This window comes from Nelumbo lutea, chromosome 1 (assembly GCF_056320005.1).
Source record: "Nelumbo lutea isolate HS-2025 chromosome 1, American lotus-T2T, whole genome shotgun sequence".
NCBI lineage: Eukaryota > Viridiplantae > Streptophyta > Magnoliopsida > Proteales > Nelumbonaceae > Nelumbo > Nelumbo lutea.
In genome coordinates, this window is record NC_142684.1 from 67,343,831 (window position 1) to 67,363,131 (window position 19,301).

The 19,301-nt window shown below is 46.5% G+C and overlaps 2 protein-coding genes and 1 pseudogene across 2 annotated transcripts in view; 2 read left to right on the forward strand and 1 right to left on the reverse strand.

The window, feature by feature from the left end:
* LOC148875054 (nudix hydrolase 2-like) overlaps positions 1 to 1,986 on the forward strand; it is a 39,159-nt gene extending 37,173 nt beyond the window's left edge. The window contains exons 8-9 of the mRNA XM_088964133.1: positions 942 to 1,050; positions 1,626 to 1,986. Coding sequence (XP_088820259.1) covers positions 942 to 1,050; positions 1,626 to 1,835 — 319 coding nt within the window. The 3' untranslated portion in view covers positions 1,836 to 1,986. The remainder of the gene's footprint in view (positions 1 to 941; positions 1,051 to 1,625) is intronic.
* Positions 1,987 to 4,063: 2,077 nt separating this feature from the next.
* On the reverse strand, positions 4,064 to 15,803 carry LOC148875055 (3-ketoacyl-CoA synthase 4-like; annotated as a pseudogene).
* Positions 15,804 to 16,948: 1,145 nt separating this feature from the next.
* Positions 16,949 to 18,729, forward strand: LOC148875056 (Galactose oxidase/kelch repeat superfamily protein). The gene is made up of 2 exons (XM_088964132.1): positions 16,949 to 17,093; positions 17,543 to 18,729. The coding sequence occupies exons 1-2, from the start codon at positions 17,064 to 17,066 to the stop codon at positions 18,503 to 18,505; spliced, it is 993 nt and encodes a 330-aa protein (XP_088820258.1). The 5' UTR covers positions 16,949 to 17,063; the 3' UTR covers positions 18,506 to 18,729.
* The last annotated feature ends 572 nt before the right edge of the window (positions 18,730 to 19,301 follow it).

The window sequence follows — 19,301 nt, forward strand, 5'->3', positions numbered from 1 at the left end:
ATGAGGATGCAGGTTCAAGTTTTAGTAGAGCACCCACCTTATGCTAAAAATGCCAGTGATTAAGTCTTTTATCAATGTGACCACTCCCAAGATCCCATATAGCTGGGGCCGGCATCAGGTGACGACCTTTATATACCAGGCCTAGATCTTTGAAGTCAGCACTTAGCTAGTCCTATATCTGGGCCTAGGCTGAGACAGGTCTTTGACAAAAAATATAGGCCTCAGCTCTGAATTTCTCAACTGGCGGTTATTATCATCCTTGGTTCTCTCTCTCCCTCTCTCTCTCTCTCTCTCAGACAGACACATGATTAAACATCTATGGCTATGAATTATAAAACAAGCCTTCCTGTATATATAGAAAATAGAAAAATAAACATCATAGAAAAGATGTTTGTTTACAATTTTACATGCTTTACTGAATTTGATAAATTTGGTCCAAATGTACAGGTTGGAGGAAAAAAACAGAAGAAAGCAATGAAATTATTATCCACGATAAAAGTATTATGCTCAAATAATAGATAATGCTTAAAATAAGGATTGTAAATAGATAAAGAAACGGAATAAACAAATTGAAGCTGTATAATGTATTAGTTTGAAATGCTACTTTGCAGGTAAAGGTCTATATTGCACTCTGATGAATTTCAACTAGGATCAGTTACATCACATTCATAATTATTGGAAGAACATCCAGAAAAATGTCTACTGCCGGGATGGTTGAAACTGCCTCCTGAATATGCACTACATATTGATGTTTTAGCTGCCATGTATTGGCACTAATTACTAATGATGTATGTAATGACAATCATGTAAAAGGATATTTCCTTTGGTTTTAGTATAGAAGCATGTCATCTGGAAGTTTACTGGTTATCCATTTAATGTGTTTTTCCTAGTATCTGTTTCAGTTATGAGGCCTTCTCAGACTCTTTTTTTGTACTTAATAGGCAAAGCCACAAGTCATTTTTTGAGAAGTCAGATTTATTCTTCCTGTGCATGTTGCGTCCTCTCTCCTTTGAGATTCAGAAGCAAGATTTAGAGATTGAGGCAGCCCAGGTAATTCCTGATTGATTGATAACAAAATATGAAGCTTCTTTCACAATTTTGAGAAAAGGTTGGAAAGTATTCCACGTAAAGTAGCTTAGATGCTTTAACTTCACTGATCTATGCAACCATTTACTTGGTTTTCGTCTTTCATGTGTACTCTGTCTCACCTCTTTGAAATTATTCTTGTGGATTTTAGTTGTCTGACAAGACATAGTATGGTAACCTCTTGGCAAAAGAAAAGGAACAGTAACTAAAAATAGATGATGGATTTTAGAGTCGAAAGTGGAGAATGTGAAGTTGTTCTCTGCTGCTTAAGCAATATACAGTGCATGTATACTGGTGTCTCTATTGGATGGGCTCCGCAAAGTATTTATTTTGTTGCTCAAAATTCAAACTAGGCATGGATGTCCTAGCTAATAGATGTTGTTCTTTAGACTGCTTGATTCTTTTCTATACTTACATGTAGAATAGTGCTGTGCACAAATGTCTATATTAGGTCAAATGAAGAATAACTTCAACAATGCTTCAATGTTTTCCTTCTTTATTCAGAATCCTCAGGTTTTGTTTCTCTGTTTTTGCTTCAGTGGATGCCAATTGAAGAATATGCAGCTCAACCGTTTGTCCAACGTCACGAGCTCTTCAAGTACTTTTCTGACATTTGCCTAGCAAAGATAGATGGGGCGTATGCTGGGTTTGCCCCTATATCTACAACAAGTTTTTCTGCTAAACCTGGATACATGTACTTCAACACCCGGGACTTTAACCATTATCAGAAATCTGGTAACCATCCATAGGAAATAATTTTTTCAAATGTCAAATACTATAGCATTCCTTATGTATCATTAAGTAATTTTTTTTGAATGTAGCTTTTCATATTTCTTCATCTTATGCTTAAAAGAGAAAGTGTAATTGGTATTAAAGAAGATGGGTGATCTGGCTGAAAAACGAGATATAATGTGTTTGTTCATGCAAATAAAGCTAAACATGAACTCCGCACTTCACGAGATCAACTGACATGTAGATAGGAGTGTGACGAACTGGGCGACCATGTGGCAGTATGGCACCGAATCCAGAATTCAAAAGGAAAGAAGACAAAGAGTCCAAATTACAAGTGAGAGATTGAGATCAAATATCCAAGAGTTCTTTGATTGCCTATAAAAGTCGGTGGTGATGACTGGTGAGGCAAGATAGAGCACCATCCTCGTCTCCTGTTTTCTTTACGCTCCATCTCTACTGTTAATAAAGCAATCTTTAAGAGGTTGGAAACAGGATGTCACTGGTGAAGTTCTTACTCCTTGTTGCTCTTTGGCTTTCAGTCTCCGGTGGTAGCTGTGGCGAGACTGGGGAAGTTTCCGGTGATGGTACCCCATCATCGAATGCATGCTTCGATTGCTCTACCTGTCCGTATCCATGCCATAACCCCTCTCCACCACCATCACCACTGCCTGAGTCAGGCTACCCATTATATGGAACTCCACCGCCTGCTGAAGAAAATTGCCCACCACCACCACTGCCTGAGTCAGGCAACTCAATACATGTAACTCCTCCCCCACCGCCTGCTCAAGACAATTGCCCACCACCACCTGTTGCTCAGTGCTGCCAATATCCCCCTCCAAGGCCTTACCAGTATCTACCTTACAACAACTATTCAGCTCCTTTGCCTTCTAACAGATTCATGAATTTTATTGTCTCTTATATTATCTTATTCTTCGTTGCTTCTCTTCTCTAGGTCTAAGGGATCAGTTTGTTTCAGTCTTTCAGGGTCGTATTTTTTTCTTTTACACTGTATCGCATGTCGTTTATTGAATGTAATAAGCCTTCTTTAAAAATAAATGAAATCTAAAATTTGAAGATAGGTTTATTCTTTATAGAGAACGATTTTTCGTTTGTCTATAAACTGACATCTGACTAATTCAGTGTTGGACTGAAAACTTGTGTCATCTCATAACTTAAATTTAAGGTTCAAAGTGTCAGTGTCGCAAAGGGTGTGTATATAGAAAGGCAATTTTAAGCTGATTACTTGTGTTGATGATTGAAGGTACAAAAGTATGTCTTATAAGAATATATACTATATATATTATAAAAAGAGGCATTTTTTAGATACATATTAGTATGATGCTTAGCAATTGATATAACAAATTTGTATGTATCATACAAATGCTTTAATTCTGGTGCATTTATTAATATTGGTTGTACGCTTAAATTTAAATCTCAATCAGTTAAAATCTGTTTATTTATTTTTTGAAATGGATATAGATTTTTTTTTCTAATAGATTAATACTATCAATGAGTTCAGCCGATATAAACTGATTTTCAATGTAAAATGATACCACTGAATGGGAGGAATTACACAAAATTCAGTACCACGTGCCCATCCCTTGAAAATCCAATCCGATACATTGTATGTTGTATATTGGCTGTGTCAGTGTGTTTTAGGAACATGTATCGTAGTTGTATTTATTATTATTTATGAGATATTCTCAATATAAGGTGGAACATCTTTCGTACTAATATAAGGTGGAACATCTTTCGTACTAGTATTTATTATTATTTATGAGATATAAGGTGGAATGTGATTGTGAGTTCAGTATGAGGTGTGCTTTACGAGGAGAAGATCCCAATTCCGCAGCAGAAGGTTATGTTAGCCCAAAGTGTTGGTTGGGGATTTTATTCCAATAAACCAACTAACACACCAACGATGAGCTCAAATGCTAGCCCGATATTAATAAGAATTTTCAGCTCAGGCACCTTGCTTCCATTGATGGTGGGAAAACAACCAAACTACAAAAACCTACCGCATGTATAATCCTACCGCATGCGTACTTGCAAAGCCAATTTAATAAAACTGCCAAGACATGACGATGAATAAAACTGCCAATTTAATACAAAGACATGACGATGAATAAAACTGCCAATTTAATACAAAGACATGACGATGAATAAAACTGCCAAGACAATCATAAAAATCTCTCGACAATCATAAAAATCTTCTCTATAGTTTTATTTTAGCAAAAACCTCCCTTTTATTTTTTATAAAATTAACAAATACTTTCGTTCTGTCAATGAAAATGCCTTCAAAATGCCTAATTTACCTTTTTCTCGAACACTGTTCATCTTCTTCTCTGTTCGAACTGAGAAGCAGAGGCAATTACGACACCCCTTTAAATTCGATCTCTTCCTCTTCTCTCATATTCTTTGGGATGATGATTTCTTGTTCCCGAAGTACCAGTTATGGGTGATGTTCTCAGTGGTGGCGACAATGACAGAAGTGTTGCGGTGAACCTAGAGCATGTCCTTGGCCAAGTCGATGGCGATCACTCCCGCACTGCATCTCATTCCACCCAAATTAAAGCTCCCAATGTTACCTCTTAGCTTGTACTTGTTGATAATCATGGCAGACAACAAAGGGGTTGGATTGAACAAGGTACAGTTCACGACTAGTATACCGATGTCCTTAGGCTTCACAGAGGTATTGGAGAAGAGGTTTTCTAGAGTGCCAAGCATGACCTGCTTGGCTTCCTCCCTAGCGTTATCCATCGTTGGTCGTGGAGGAATGTAGCGCATCGTGTCAGCAACATGCGTCTCCTCGCCAAGTCCGGACCATTCGAGGATCTCGTGTTGGAACTTGAGCGAAGAAATCCATAGTGAGCCTTGAGTGTTCCATGAAATCCTTGAAGTTAACCCTCAGGGCTAAGGGAGGGAGGTAGTAGGAAAAGTCCACCAGATACACCGGGCGTGGTCGCATCACGAAATAGATGGTAGCACCCAATACAAGCAGTGTAGAGGAAATGGCGACACTCACCAAATTGTTCTCAAGCTAATGAGATAGCTCAAGGATATCCTCTAAGCTCAACTGCAACGCTTGGACCAGGGTCATAATTGATGAAGGAAGATTTGGCTCGACTTCGTAATTACGCAATATGTGGCAAAGGCAACAGCTCGGCATAAAAGCATGCCTAATGCACGAGCACCAGAGGAACCAGTGGTCCAAACTCCCTACCAGCAGTCCGAACTCCCTACTGGGAGCCTGAACTCTCCCTTAGGCCCCGATCCAAACCCGAAGGGCAGTAACCCGAACTGGCCTGCCCTATGGCAGTTCGGGACACACCTCTCCGAACTGGCCTGCCCTATGGCAGTTCAGAACACACCTCTCCGAACTGGCCTGCCCTATGGCAGTTCGGGACACACCTCCGAACTCAAGACTTCACCTCGCTCACCACTCCAGCACTTCGCCTCCAGGACGCCAAACTGAACAACCGTACCATGCTTGACATCGAGGAAGTTCGTATCCAGGGGCGGCACACCTGACTGACTTGAGATCTAACACTTGACAGCCGCACTTCAAACGGCCACCTGCCACCGCCACCTGCCACCGCCATCTCCAGTTACAGAGACGGCTCCGACAAGGAGCAATGGCGGTTTTGTCCCAGCAGAATGGATGACACCTGAACTGGCAGAAACACAAAAATAATCATACCTGACCTAACAGAGGCCTCGGAGTGAGTGCTCGAAGTGGTTATAAAAGGCCCCCTACCCCCAACAACAAGGTATGCAAACTTTGCCCCATCTGGTTTTATCTTGCCTTTGAGAGAATACTAACTTGAGCTTCGGAGCAATCTCACCGGGTTCCCCCCGGAGTTCCCTCATCTTCTCCGTTTTAGGCTCCCCGTTGCTCCAGTCAGAGGCAAGGTCGTTGACAGCTAGGACCGGCCGGATTGCGCACCAACAATTGGCACCGTCTGTGGGAAACGCTTCTAAAAGCCTCCCTCTAAAACTCTCTTACCTCATCCTCTTCTTCCAAAAAACTCCAACACCCATGGCTTCTTCCAGCAATGTCAGACATGTCACAGAAACGAACACCACCGGGGAACAACTCCAAGTTCCCTTGGTGTGCATCGGGCAGTTCACCATCCCCCTTTCAGTGGATGGCACCCCTGAACCTTCCTGTCTTGAACGTCCCTCTTTCACTCCCTATCGAAGCAACCTTCGTTGAACCAACTGCTGTCACACTAGCGACCCTCCAGAACCAGCTGGATGACCTAATGCAATGCATGCGGGCAATGCAAGCCCAAATGCAACAATTCTAGCAGCATCAACTCCACCAGCACTAGGTACTACACCACCTCTCTCAACACCATTATCAGCAGCAGTTCCCTCAGCTACCCTTGAACCAGTCACTGCTTCCACCTCGACATCCTGTTCTGAAGCCGGTTAAGGCCTCCCCTCGGGGTGGACGCCCTCACCGAGGAGAAGCCTCCCAACTCCAGAACCCCCCTAATAGCCAGGCCTCATCCCCAGGCCGAAAGGAAAGAAAAATTACCCCCGTCTCGTAGCTCGCAAGTGGGTCGAGAACCTCGCCTACAAAGTCAGCACCTCGGCGCTCCAAGCCTGAGTTCCCTCTCACGGAGAACCGGTTCAGCACCCTAGCAGCAAACCAACATTCCAGGCCCATCGAGCTTGGCAACACAGAGGCCAGCAGTGCTAGTACCAGTCCCGCTCAACGAAGGCGTAGGCGAAGTCACTTAACTGCCACCCGTGTCCTACCCAACCTTAGAGGTAAGGAAGAGACGAGCTCGGACGAGGTAAAAGCTACCCCAATTCTCTCAGCTCCTTCCCCCCTCGCATCAGAACTCCTAGCAATCCCCATGCCCAGAGACTTCAAGCTCCCACCTTTGGACAAGTATGATGGGTCCTTTGACCCCAACGACCCTGGGTCAATAAGAAGCTGGACCCAGTTCGTGCAAGTCTTCACCACACACTTTGTTACCAGCAAGCGGTGCCCCAGAACCGAAGAAAGCATCTTTGGGATAGTCTAGAGGGAAGGAGAATCCATCTGGGGCTACATCAAGCGGTTCAATGAAGCATGCTTGCGGATACCGTGGTTAGACCCCGCAGTACAGCTCGCGGCGGCCAAGAGAGGGGTAACGCACAAGGAATTCAAATGGCACATGGTGGCCAGCCAGCCCGCGACCATGGCCGATTTCCTCAAGCTCGCGGACAAGTTCATGAGAACAGAGGAAGAAATCAACCAAAGAACCGAAGGCGGGGTCGATAAAAGAAAAAGGGAAGGTGAGCCCTCCAATCCAGGCGATAGAAGAAACCAGGCCCGAGAGGCGAAACCAAGCCAGCCGTCTCGAGCTCCCTTAGCAGTTCGGATGGATTACACGCTGTTAAACACAAGGCGGACCGAGATCTTGATGACGATCAAGGACGCCCCCTACGTAAAGTGGCCACCTCGCCTAAAGAGTAATCCAAACGAGAGAAATAAAAATCTATATTGTAGTTTTCATAGAGATCACAGTCATAGTACCGAAAAGTGTAATAATCTCCGGGACGAGATAGAGGGACTTATTCGTCGCGGATGCTTGAGAAATTTTGTACAAAACGATAATAATAATAAGGCAGGTCGGCAAGGGGAGCACGGAAAGGATGCCCCCGAATCCAGCAGCAGACCGATCGAAGCCTTGCAGCGACCACCTCCAGAAGAGAGGCCAGTTCAGGGAACCATCCATGTGATAGTGGGAGGTTCGATGGTAGCAGGGTGCACTTCGGCAACAGCTCGGACGTCAGTTCGCGAGGCAGCCCGAGAAGAACAGAACCCTCCAAAGAGGCCGAAGACAGAAGAACCGATCTTTTTCACGGAAGACGACGCGCGAGGTGTCCACTACCCCCACGATGACGCGCTCGTCATCAAACTAAGGATCAGCGACTTCGAAGTCCGGCGCGTACTTGTGGACTCAGGTAGTTTGGCGGACATCCTCTTCAAGTCGGCGTTTGACCAGCTACAGTTGCAGAGAAGTGAGTTGAAGCCCGCAAACACTCCTCTGGTGGGCTTCAACAGAGAGGAAGTCAGGCCCCTCGGGAAGATAACAGTACCTATGGAAGTCGGCACATGGCCTTGTGTGGTCAGACTCAACCACGATTTCCTGGTGGTTGCGACCCCCTCCCCATACAATGCCATAATAGGGCGGCCAATTACGCATATTCTGCGGGCAGTGGTCTCCACCTACTATCTGACAATGAAGTTCCCCACAGACTTTGGTCTGGGGGTAGCGCGGGGCGACCAGCTTGAGTCCCGCAAGTGTTATGTTGCCGCCCTGAAGGGAAAAACCAAGGCAGCCGACAACCTTGAACTGGAGCGGCCTACGGAGCAGGGCGAGGAACGAGTTTCGCCCACAGAGGAAACGGTCGCGATCCCGACCTCGACTACAGATCCGGCTTGAACGCTACAGATCTGTGCTTCCGTCAAAGAGCCTCTACGAACTGAGCTGGTGAGTTTCCTACTTCAAAATTTAGATATTTTTGCATGGTCCGCGGCTGATATGCCCGGTATTGACCCTGGCCTTATAACTCACAAACTTAACACTGACCATGTAGTCAGACTCATTAGACAGAAGAAACGCAACTTAGCCCCAGAGCGCTAGAGGGCGGTCGACGAGAAGGTCGAAAAGCTCCTCGCAGCGGACTTCATAAGGGAAGTTCATTACCCGAGCCGGGTAGCCAACCCAGTGCTGGTGAAAAAGGAAAATAGCAAGTGGCGCATGTGTGTCAACTACACCGACCTGAACCGAGCTTGCCCAAAAGACTGCTTCCCCCTCCCCCGAATTGACCGCCTAGTGGACGCGACCTCGGGACATGAGCTGCTAAGCTTCTTGGATGCCTACTCAGGCTACAACCAAATCAGGATGGACCAGTCCGATGAGGAAAAAACCAGCTTCATAACTGAGTTCGGCTTGTACTGTTAGAAGGTCATGCCCTTCGGACTAAAGAATGCTGGGGCGACCTTCCAAAGACTTGTAAATAAGCTTTTTTGGCCCTTAATTGGCACGAAAATAGAATGTTATGTAGATGACATGGTCGTCAAGACGCAATTCTCACAGGAATTTATACAAGACTTAGATTCTGTCTTCCAAATTCTGCGTCAATTTAGCATGAAACTGAACCCCAACAAATGTGTCTTCGGTGTCACCTCGGGTAAGTTCCTGGGGTACATTGTCAACCGGCGCGGTATTGAGGCCAACCCGGACAAGATAAAGGCCATCCTAGATATGAGACCACCCTGAAAAGTAAAAGAGGTTCAGAGGCTAAACGGCCGCATAGCCGCTCTGAGCCGCTTCATGTCCAAATCGGCAGACCGCTGTCTGCCTTTCTTCAAGGCAATCAAAGGCAAAGGGTTCAAATGGACCCGAGACTGCCAGCTCGCGTTTGATAAGCTAAAGAGCTACCTCGCCACTGTGCCAACCTTAGCCAGGCCCGAGGAGGGCAAGGTCTTAGAATTGTACCTCTCGGCGAGCGACGAGGTGGTTAGTTCGGTACTAATAAAGGAAGTAGATCGGGTCCAGCAGTCCGTCTATTACATTAGTAAAATTCTGTAGGGAGTAGAGACGAGATACCCGTAGATAGAAAAGCTAGCATACACACTGGTAATTGCAGCTTGGAAACTCCGCTCGTATTTCCAGGCTCACACTGTCATCGTCTTGACTGACAAACCTTTGAGACAATTCTTACTCAAGCCCGAGGTTTCCGGTCGGCTAACGAAGTGGGCCATTGAGCTTAGCGAGTGCGACCTCCAGTACAAGCCACAGACTGCCATTAAGGCCCAAGCCTTAGCAGATTTTATCGCCGAGTGCACATTCAGCCTCGAAGCCCCTGGGCCAGTTGACCCTGAGATCCCTAGTTCGGGTGAACCCGGAGCTCCCAAGCCAATAGAGTTTGAACCCCATGAAGTAGCATCCAGTGTGGCATCTCTCCTGGTTAGGCCAAGCGCGAATTGGGATGAGGAGCCCTAGATCCTTCACGTAGATGGCTCCTCGAACCAGCACGACAGCGGGGCTGGAATAGTCATATGTGGCCCGGGTGGCACAAAATTGGAATACGCACTACGCTTTGAGTTCGCAGCATCCAACAACGAGGCAGAGTACGAGGCACTGATAGCCGGGCTGAACCTAGTGCAAAAGGTAAGAGCAAAGCACATAGTCATCTGTAGTGATTCCCAGCTCGTGGTCAACCAGGTTACGGGCGAATATGAAACACCCGAGCTCTCTATGATCGTATACTTGGCGAAAATAAAAGAGGCTCTACTCAACTTCCAGTCACACTTCATCAGGCAAATCCCGAGGTCAAAGAACACTGAGGCCGACGCCCTGTCCCGGTTAGCTAGTACGAGTCACAACACCATGAGAACCGTGTACATAGAGGACTTACCTCGGCCTAGCATTCTCGGTGGGGCAGAGGAGGTCGCTCCCATCCTTGAAGCTGAGCCGAGCTGGATCAACCCACTCGCAAGCTTCATGCTAGATGGAACCCTCCCTGCAGACCGTAATGCAGCCAAGAGGGTGCAACGCCAGGCAGCCAAATACGTCATAATAGACGAACGGTTGTACCGACGGTCCTACACGCTCCCCTACTTGCGTTGCCTGTGACCTACTGAAGTCGAGCTCATACTCCGTGACACTCATGAAGGTCTATGCGGCGGACACCTGGGAGGCAGAACCCTCGCCCAAAAGGCACTTCGACAATGATACTATTGGCCAACGGTGAAGACAGAAGCTGTCGAGCTCGTAAGAAAATGCGACAAGTGTCAGAAGCATGCCAACATCCACCATCAGCCTGCTTCCGGCCTCAAATACCTCACCAGCCCATGGCCCTTTGCGCAATGGGGCATCGATCTCCTGGGGCCATTCCCGCCAGCAACAGGTGAGAGAAAGTTCCTAGTGGTGGTAGTAGATTACTTCACAAAATGGATAGAAGCTGAACCTCTAGCAACAGTTACAGCCCGAAACATACAGAACTTCTTTTAGAAGAGCATAGTATGTCGCTTCGGGCTACCTCGGGTACTGATCTCCGACAACGGCAAATAGTTCGGGGATATCAAGTTCCAAGAATGGTGCTAGAATATGGGAATTCGTCAGAACTTCACATCGGTCGCACACCCGCAGTCGAACGGTCAGACAGAAGTAATGAACATAGCCATCCTGCGCGGACTAAAAGCACAACTAGACCGAGCTAAAGGGTTGTGGGCGGACGAGCTACCAAGTGTTTTATGGCTCACTGGACTACAGAAAAAACTGCCACGGGAGAGATCCCCTTTAACCTCACCTACGGCACTGAAGCGGTAATCCCAGCGGAAATCGAAATACCTACACTACGACTAGAAGCATATGACGACCAGACAAACGGAGACGAGTTACGTACCAACCTCGACCTACTGGATGAGGTAAGAGACCTCGCGCACATCCAGACAACGGCCTACCAGCAGAAAATAGCTCGGTACTACAACGCCAGAGTAAAAAAGTGGAACTTCTGAGTCGGCGACCTGGTTCTCCGTAAGATTATGGTGCCCGAACCCGATGTGGGCAAACTTGGACCAAATTGGGAAGGGTCCTATAGAGTAAAGAGAGCGCTTGATGGGGCATACGAGCTCGAAACCTTAGAAGGCAAACAAGTACCCCGAACGTGGAACATCGTCAGCTTAAGGCGATACTACCTATAAACCACCAAGCGAAGTGGATGAAATCGCTACCGGATCCTAAGGGCTAGGATGCCAAGCTAACGAAGGAACCTCGGCATAGGCAAGAAAAGAATAGTCAGCCGAAGACAGGCGAAGCGGAGTATTAAACATTGAAATAGGTCACGCGAGTGCAGTGACCCGGGCAAGAAACTGATCGGGCATATGGTCAGTTCGGCAAATACAATCAGTTTGGGAGAGAACAACCAACACTTGACCAAAAGAGAAGTCCATTCCATTACAAGATAAGGAAGAGTACATTTGATAAAAAAAATTGCATTTCACTGGCCCGGAGCTATTTCATCATCAGAAGGCACTTCAATGATACCCGAAGGTCTTGCCTCGCCCTCAGAATTTTGCTCACCATCAGTAGCATTGGCCATCTCCTGAGTTATGCGTGAAGTGGATATGACACTGATATCAAGCTCGGGGTACGTGTTCCGAATCATTCACCGGCTCAGTTTAAATCCCCTTCTGTACGAGTCAACCATCAGGTCATCAAAGCGCGGCGAGGCGATGTACTCATCAACGGCCTTCTTCTTGGCATCTCCGATGCCTTGGAAAAAGATCTGCGTTTTCTCCCTTATGTCCTGAAGGTATTCGACCCGATGCTACAGATCTAGCCTCAGGCCTGCCATATGCTTCACAACCATCCCCATGGCCTCGGCATCCCTCTATGACCTCACCTGCCTGGCCATAGCAACGTGAGCTGCCTCCTCAGCAACACGAGCAGCCGCCTCAGTAGCTCGGGTAGTCACCTCTGTAGCACGGAAAGCCTCTTCGGCAGCTCGCGCCTGCCTCGAGCTCCTCTCCACCTGGGCCGCTAAGGAATGAATAGAAGAGTTCACCTACCAAAAGGAAAGAACAAGTGATTAAGAGAACGATAGCAAGAGGGTAGAAAACAAAAGCCCGACAAGAAATCTGACTCACCACCATAGCATGAGTAGCAGCACGGCAGGTGATCTGGTTCAAAGGAAGATCGGTCTAGGCCGTGATCTCCTCGGGGAAGGTTGCCTCCCTACTCTTCTGAAGAGCGTAGTTCGGCGACAGCACGCTCCTGAATTCCCCTTGAGCTCCCGAGCCTGAGGGCCCAACTCGCGTATGAGCGGACCTAGAGTAAGCGGGAGCACTAGACTAGGCGGGAGCCCCCGTGTGAGTAGTCTCGGCATAAGGGGCCCCTGCTGCTTCTTGCGTTGAAGGAGCCATCTCGGACTCCCTGGGCGGATCCTCTGACGTGTAGTTTGGAACATGATGCTCCACATCCTGGGGCAGCTCGGCACGAGTTCGCTTGGCGACCTGCTTCCTCCTCTTCATGCCTTGGAACAGGTGCCCACCGCGAGCCCTCTCAGAGTCCATCACACTCGCAAAAAAGAGTTCGACATCAGAAAAAACGAAAGAACAAAGCGAAACAAGAAAACCTCTGAGCTAGGAACCTACCCGAACTCACCCCAAAGTAGTCTCGCTTTCACGCCGGGACCTTGTTGGGAAGTTCATGCAAGAGCTTAAAACCCGGACGAGGAGACAAGTAATACGCCCGCCTACTTCCAGGAAGAGGACCCGTTTGTTTCTTAAGCATTAAAATAGAGGAGAACTCCAAGTCTAAAGGAAAGCCTTGTTCGCAAAAAAGGGAGATTGTCCCCACCAGGTTATGAATGGAGTTTGGGTGAAGCTGGCCGACGGTAATACCGAAGTGGTTTATGACCTCGACAAGAAGGGGGTGGAAAGGCAGTCGCCACCCCGCAGCGAGCTGCTCCCGAAATATAACGATCTCTTCAGGACCATGTTCCCAAGGAAAGCTTCCCGAAGGAATGAAGTAAGCGTACTCCCTAGGCAAGTTGTAATAAGTAATAAGGGATTGGAGCCCCTCAGGCGTCATGGTGGAAGGACCAAACCTGTCTAACATCCGACCTCGACGAGAGGTAGATGCCAGACTGTCTGAAGCGGCTCGGCCTATGGGCTCAAACTCTTCCTCAAGTTCTACCTCAGGTTCGCTAAGGCCATCGGGGGATGCAACTCGGTTCGTAGAACCTGCATTAGACTCACTTGAAAAACCGTCTGAGCTATCCAAGTTACACATCAAGGAGAAAAGGTGGATTTTAGGAAAGTACTCACTCGAAAAAAGGTTTGAACAGACTTCAAAAATTGGAACAAGCAAAAAACCTTGAAGGCAAACTAAAAAGCCTAGACGCGAGCTCAAGAAGCAAAACGCAGAAGTGACAAAGCGACTGGGGTCCCCTACTATTTATACCCACAGTAACCGAGAACCAACAGTATAGATCAGAGCCAATCCAATGGCCCGCATTCGCGCTAACCGCACGTCCCCTAAGGCCGAGACGTGATTGGCGCACGTCTTACTGAAACTGACAAAACACCGGCACACGTCTTTCTGAAACTAACAAGATGACAACGCACGTCTTTCTGAAACTGATAGTACGACTAGCGCACGTCTCCTCGCCTTTCAAACGGCAGCGGTGCATTTTTTCAAAATAAAAAAGACCCGCTGTCACGTCTCCCAGCGGCACGCTCTTTTGAAATTTGAAATAAGTGCGCACCGCCACGTCTGTCAGCATTTGTAAGCAGGTAGGCGCGTCTCCCGCCTTTTGGGCGCTTGAAAAACCCAAGGAACCCTGACAACACATCTCGCGCTACCAAGATTCGAAGTACGGGACAAATCCACCTACCACCTCACGAATTCCCCACGCCAGGGCAAGACCCTTAGCACGAGGAGTGGGGGGCAATTGATGAAAGAAGATTTGGCCCGACCTCGTAATTACGCAATACGTGGCAAAGGCAACAGCTCGGCACTAAAGCACGCCTAATGCGCGAGCACCAGAGGAACTAGCGATCCGAACTCCCTACCAGCAGTCCGAACTCCCTACTGGGAGCCCGAATTCTCCCTTAGGCCCCGAACCAAACCCGAAGGGCAATAACCCGAACTGGCCTGCCCTATGGCAGTTCGGGACACACCTCTCCGAACTGGCCTGCCCTATGGCAGTTCGGGACACACCTCCGAACTCAAGACTTCACCTCGCTCACCACTCCAGCACTTCGCCTCCAGGACGCCAAACTGAACAACCGTACCATGCCTGACACCGAGGAAGTTCGTATCCAGGGGCGGCGCACCTGATTGACTTGGGATCTGACGCTTGACAGCCGCACTTCAAACGGCCACCTGCCACCACCACCTGCCACCGCCATCTCCAGTTACAGAGACAGCTCCGACAAGGAGCAGTGGCGGTTCTGTCCCAGCAGAAAGGATGACACTCGAACTAGTAGAAACACAGAAATAATCATACCCGACCTGACAGAGGCCTCAGAGTGAGTGCTCGAAGTGGTTATAAAAGGCCCCCTACCCCCAACAACAAGGTATGCAAACTTTGCGCCATCTGGTTTTATCTTGCCTTTGAGAGAATACTAACTTGAGCTTCGGAGCATCTGATAAGGAGCAATGGCGGTTCTGTCCTAGTAGAAAGGATGACACTCGAACTGGTAGAAACACAGAAATAATCATACCCGACCTGACATAGGCCTCAGAGTGAGTGCTCGAAGTGGTTATAAAAGGCCCCTTACCCGCAACAACAAGGTATGCAAATTTTGCGCCATCTGGTTTTATCTTGCCTTTGAGAGAATACTAACTTGAGCTTCGGAGCAATCTCACCGGGTTCCACCTGCCATCGCCATCTCCAGTTACAGAGATGGCTTCGATAAGGAGCAATGGCGGTTCTGTCCCAGTAGAAAGGATGACACTCGAACTGGCAAAAACACAAATAATCATACCCGACCTGACATAGGCCTTAGAGTGAGTGCTCGAAGTGGTTATAAAAGGCCCCTTACCCCCAACAACAAGGTATGCAAACTTTGTGCCATCTGGTTTTATCTTGCCTTTGAGAGAATACTAAATTGAGCTTCGGAGCAATCTCACCGGGTTCCCCCCGAAGTTCCCTCATCTTCTCCATTTCAGACTCCCCGTTACTCCAGTAAGAGGCAAGGTCGTTGACAGTTAGGACCGGCCGAATTGCACACCATCAATAACCATCACCCGAACAAGAGATAAACTGACAAGATATTTCATCAAGTAATGATACCCCAACTTCACATATTTAACGCTCACGCTTTGTAAGAAATCTGCCAACCTCCGACTCTGTCGGTTTTGAACGTCTCTTCCTTCACCGGCACCACCATTTTCGGCGGCTTGAACTCCGACTCCTTCCATAGCTAATTGGTGACTGAGCCTAGTGGTTTTAAACACTAATTGAGCGGTGAAATCATTAAAATAAATGCATTTTTATGTAGGCAGCAAACCAAGCTTCAAAATAGCTCACCCAAAAATTAATTGCGTATCCTGTGCGTATCCTGCGTTCCTCAGCTTATTTGAGGGTTTCTGTGCGTATCCTGCGCTCCTCAGCTTATAATTCAGTCCAAGCTTCCAATCATCAAATTAATTGCGGACAAAGGAATAATTAATGCAAACACACAGTAGATCATTAAGATGGTAGAAAATAAGGAGAAAATGGCGGAAAGGGAGAGGTTTCGCATGAAGCACCGCCGCTGCTGAGAGTTGCAGTGGCGGTGGTAAAAAACAGGGGCGGTGGAAGGGGAAAATGCCAGAAGAAGAAGAAGCAGAGGAAGAAGAAGAAAAAAGAAGGAGAAGAAGAAAAGGAGGAGAAAAAGAACGGAAAAGAACAAGAATTCGAAGAAGATGAGAGAAGAGGAAGAGATCGGATTTAGAGGGGTGTGGCCGCTACTTCTCCTTCTGCGTTGAATGGGAAGAAGATGAACAGTATTCGAGAAAGGGCAAAATAGGTATTTAAAAAAGTCATCTCTTTAATGCTTTTCGTCTGGATCATTGACGGAAGGGAGGTATTTATTAATTTTGTTAAAAATAGAGGAGAAATTTTATTAAAATGAAACTTTAAGGGAAGATTTTGCATTTACTCTTTTTTTTAATAAAAAAAATCAAAACAATGGGTGGCAGCTGGTTTACCATTTCTATTGGAAGAATATAAGTTTATACAGAAAGACACAACTTATTAGATTATTAACTTCAAGTTGGAGTGGTATTCAGTTGTTTATATTTTGCTTGAGCAGATAATATATTGAATGCAATAAGTCACTAACCCTGTCGTTGGCAGGTTTTCTTTGGTTTAATCCACATGATCGGATAACCAACTCCATAACATATATATCATGTAAGTGAAGGTGTCGTCATAATTGCCAAACCCAACAGAAACAGAGTAAGCAAAAAACTAATTTCCATGAATGTTGAGTAATCAGCAATTAATTAATGAATATAGGTACAATGTCATCACTGTGAATTCATATTAAACCTATGGGCATTTTGATAATTGGGCGGATCACTCTACCTATATTATGCTATTAACCTTGGTACCCATCAAGCTGGAGTTGGACAAGTTGCAAAGCGAGAGGGCGATCGAATCGACATCGACTCATCCAGTCATCATCAATTCTTAGGGGAATCACTGCGGTGGATCGATCAGCGTTGCGGCGATCAACGATGGTTATCTTCCAAGGCAAATGGGTTAAGGTCAGTGTCTCTGCTTTTCTTTCTTTCTGATTCTTCTTCTGCTGGGTTTACTTCACCTAAACTTTAGAAAGCTTTCACAAATTACCCATGAATTTCTGTGATGCATCTTTAAAATTGCGCAGTGGAGTTGGTAGATTGGACTATTCGGTCTCAGGAAAGCCCGAGAGAGTTCAGTTTACTTCATCGTGTTGTGGGTTGTATTTTTCTTGAATTCGAACGATGCTGATAATTGATCGAGTTGATCCTTTCTCACTGAAGGGAGATAGCCCTAATCCCCCAAACATCTTAAAAGATTGTTTGAGGTCTTAAACCTCACCTTCCAGGGTTTTGGAAAACTGGTTTTTCCCAATTTGAATGGTTCTTCCGTGTAAACCACACATTCCTCGTTTTTCTTATCCATTTGTTTTTTCTGTTACTCTGTGTTGTTATCTGCGATTTGCGAACATCAGCTTGGACAGAAGGGGACGGGGCCGGGTGCGAGAAGCTCACATGCCATCGCAGTGGTAGGGCAGAAGGCTTACGTTTTCGGTGGTGAGTTCACGCCACGTGCCCCTGTTGACAACAAGCTTCATGTGTTCGACCTCCACGACCTCTCATGGTCCGTCGTTGATGCCACCGGAGACAGCCCCCCGCCACGGGTTGGTGTCACCATGGTCGCTGTTGGTGGGACCATCTATGTCTTCGGTGGTAGGGACAGTGGCCACAAGGAGCTCAATGAGCTCTACTCCTTCGACACCTCCACCAGCGAGTGGACCCTACTCTCCAGCGGAGACACAGGACCTGATCACCGGAGCTACCATTCTATGACCGCCGACGATCGCCGGGTGTACGTTTTCGGCGGCTGCGGTGTTGCCCGACGACTAAACGATCTTTGGGCGTTTGACATCGACGATCGCAAGTGGGTCAAATTCCCGGTACCTAGGGAGAACTGCCGGGCTCGAGGTGGTCCTGGTTTGGCGGTCTCCGGCGGGAAGATCTGGGTGGTTTATGGATTCTCGGGCGAGGAGCTCGATGATGTACACTGCTTTGACCCCATCAGTGAGCAGTGGACAGAGGTGGAGGCAACAGGTGAGAAACCATCACCTCGAAGCGTATTCTCAACGGTTTGGATCGGGCGATACATATTTGTTTACGGTGGTGAGGTGGATCCGAGCGACAAGGGCCACCTGGGAGCTGGCAAGTTCGCGTCCGAAGTCTACGCGTTGGACACGGAGACGCTAGTGTGGAGTCGATGGGAGGATGTGTCAGATTCCGAGGAGCATCCTGGGCCGCGCGGGTGGTGCGCATTCTCTGCCGGACGGCGAGATGGTTGCGAGGGATTATTGGTGTATGGCGGAAACTCGCCGAGCAACGACAGGCTTGACGACATATTCTTCTTTACTCCTTACCTTGATGACGGGGATAAGAAGTGATGATGATGATGATGAATGAATAGTCGTGTGTGTGTGGTTGTGTGGGTATTGATGAGGATGCAACTTGTGGGTAGCAGATTCAGAGGCGTGGGTTGAAAGTTGTCTAAGCAGTAAGCACGCTTTAAGGTGGTGGACATTGTATCAGAGACAAAAGGATGTGAACATATATCTATCTATTCAAGTCCAAGATGGAATAATATGCAATTGAATGTGTGATTGTGGAATCTTCTGTTTGTTTTTTTGGCCTACTTTACTTCTTGGGACTCTTTTCATTTTATTTTTTTTATTAAATGGGACTCTTTCCATTAGATCCACGGTTATTTGTTTTCCATATAATAGATGTTTTTTTTTTTTTTAATTTTCGTAAATAAATATTGTAATTTTTTAGAGAACCCATAACACCTCCCCTCACTTCATTAAAAATAATAAAAAAGAAAACTTCATTGATAATGTCTAAAACTACCATTGACTTATTAAACCTCCTTTCAAGACATATTCTAATAAATGGCAAATTAAAAAAATGCGGTCATTATTATGTAGTCATGTAGTGTGGTATTCACATATGTGTATTTTAATATATCCAAAATGTATTTAAATAATGACCGCTTTTATAAATTAATAAAAGAGAAAATTTTCGATTAATACCCTGTAACTTAGGCCTAGTGTCACTTTGGTCTTCGAATTTTAAAATGCAACAATTTAGTATCTGAATTTTCAAAACATGTCAATCTAGTACCTGTAGTCATTAATCAGTCAATTAATTAGCTGTCAAGTGGTATTTAAAAAGACACAAATG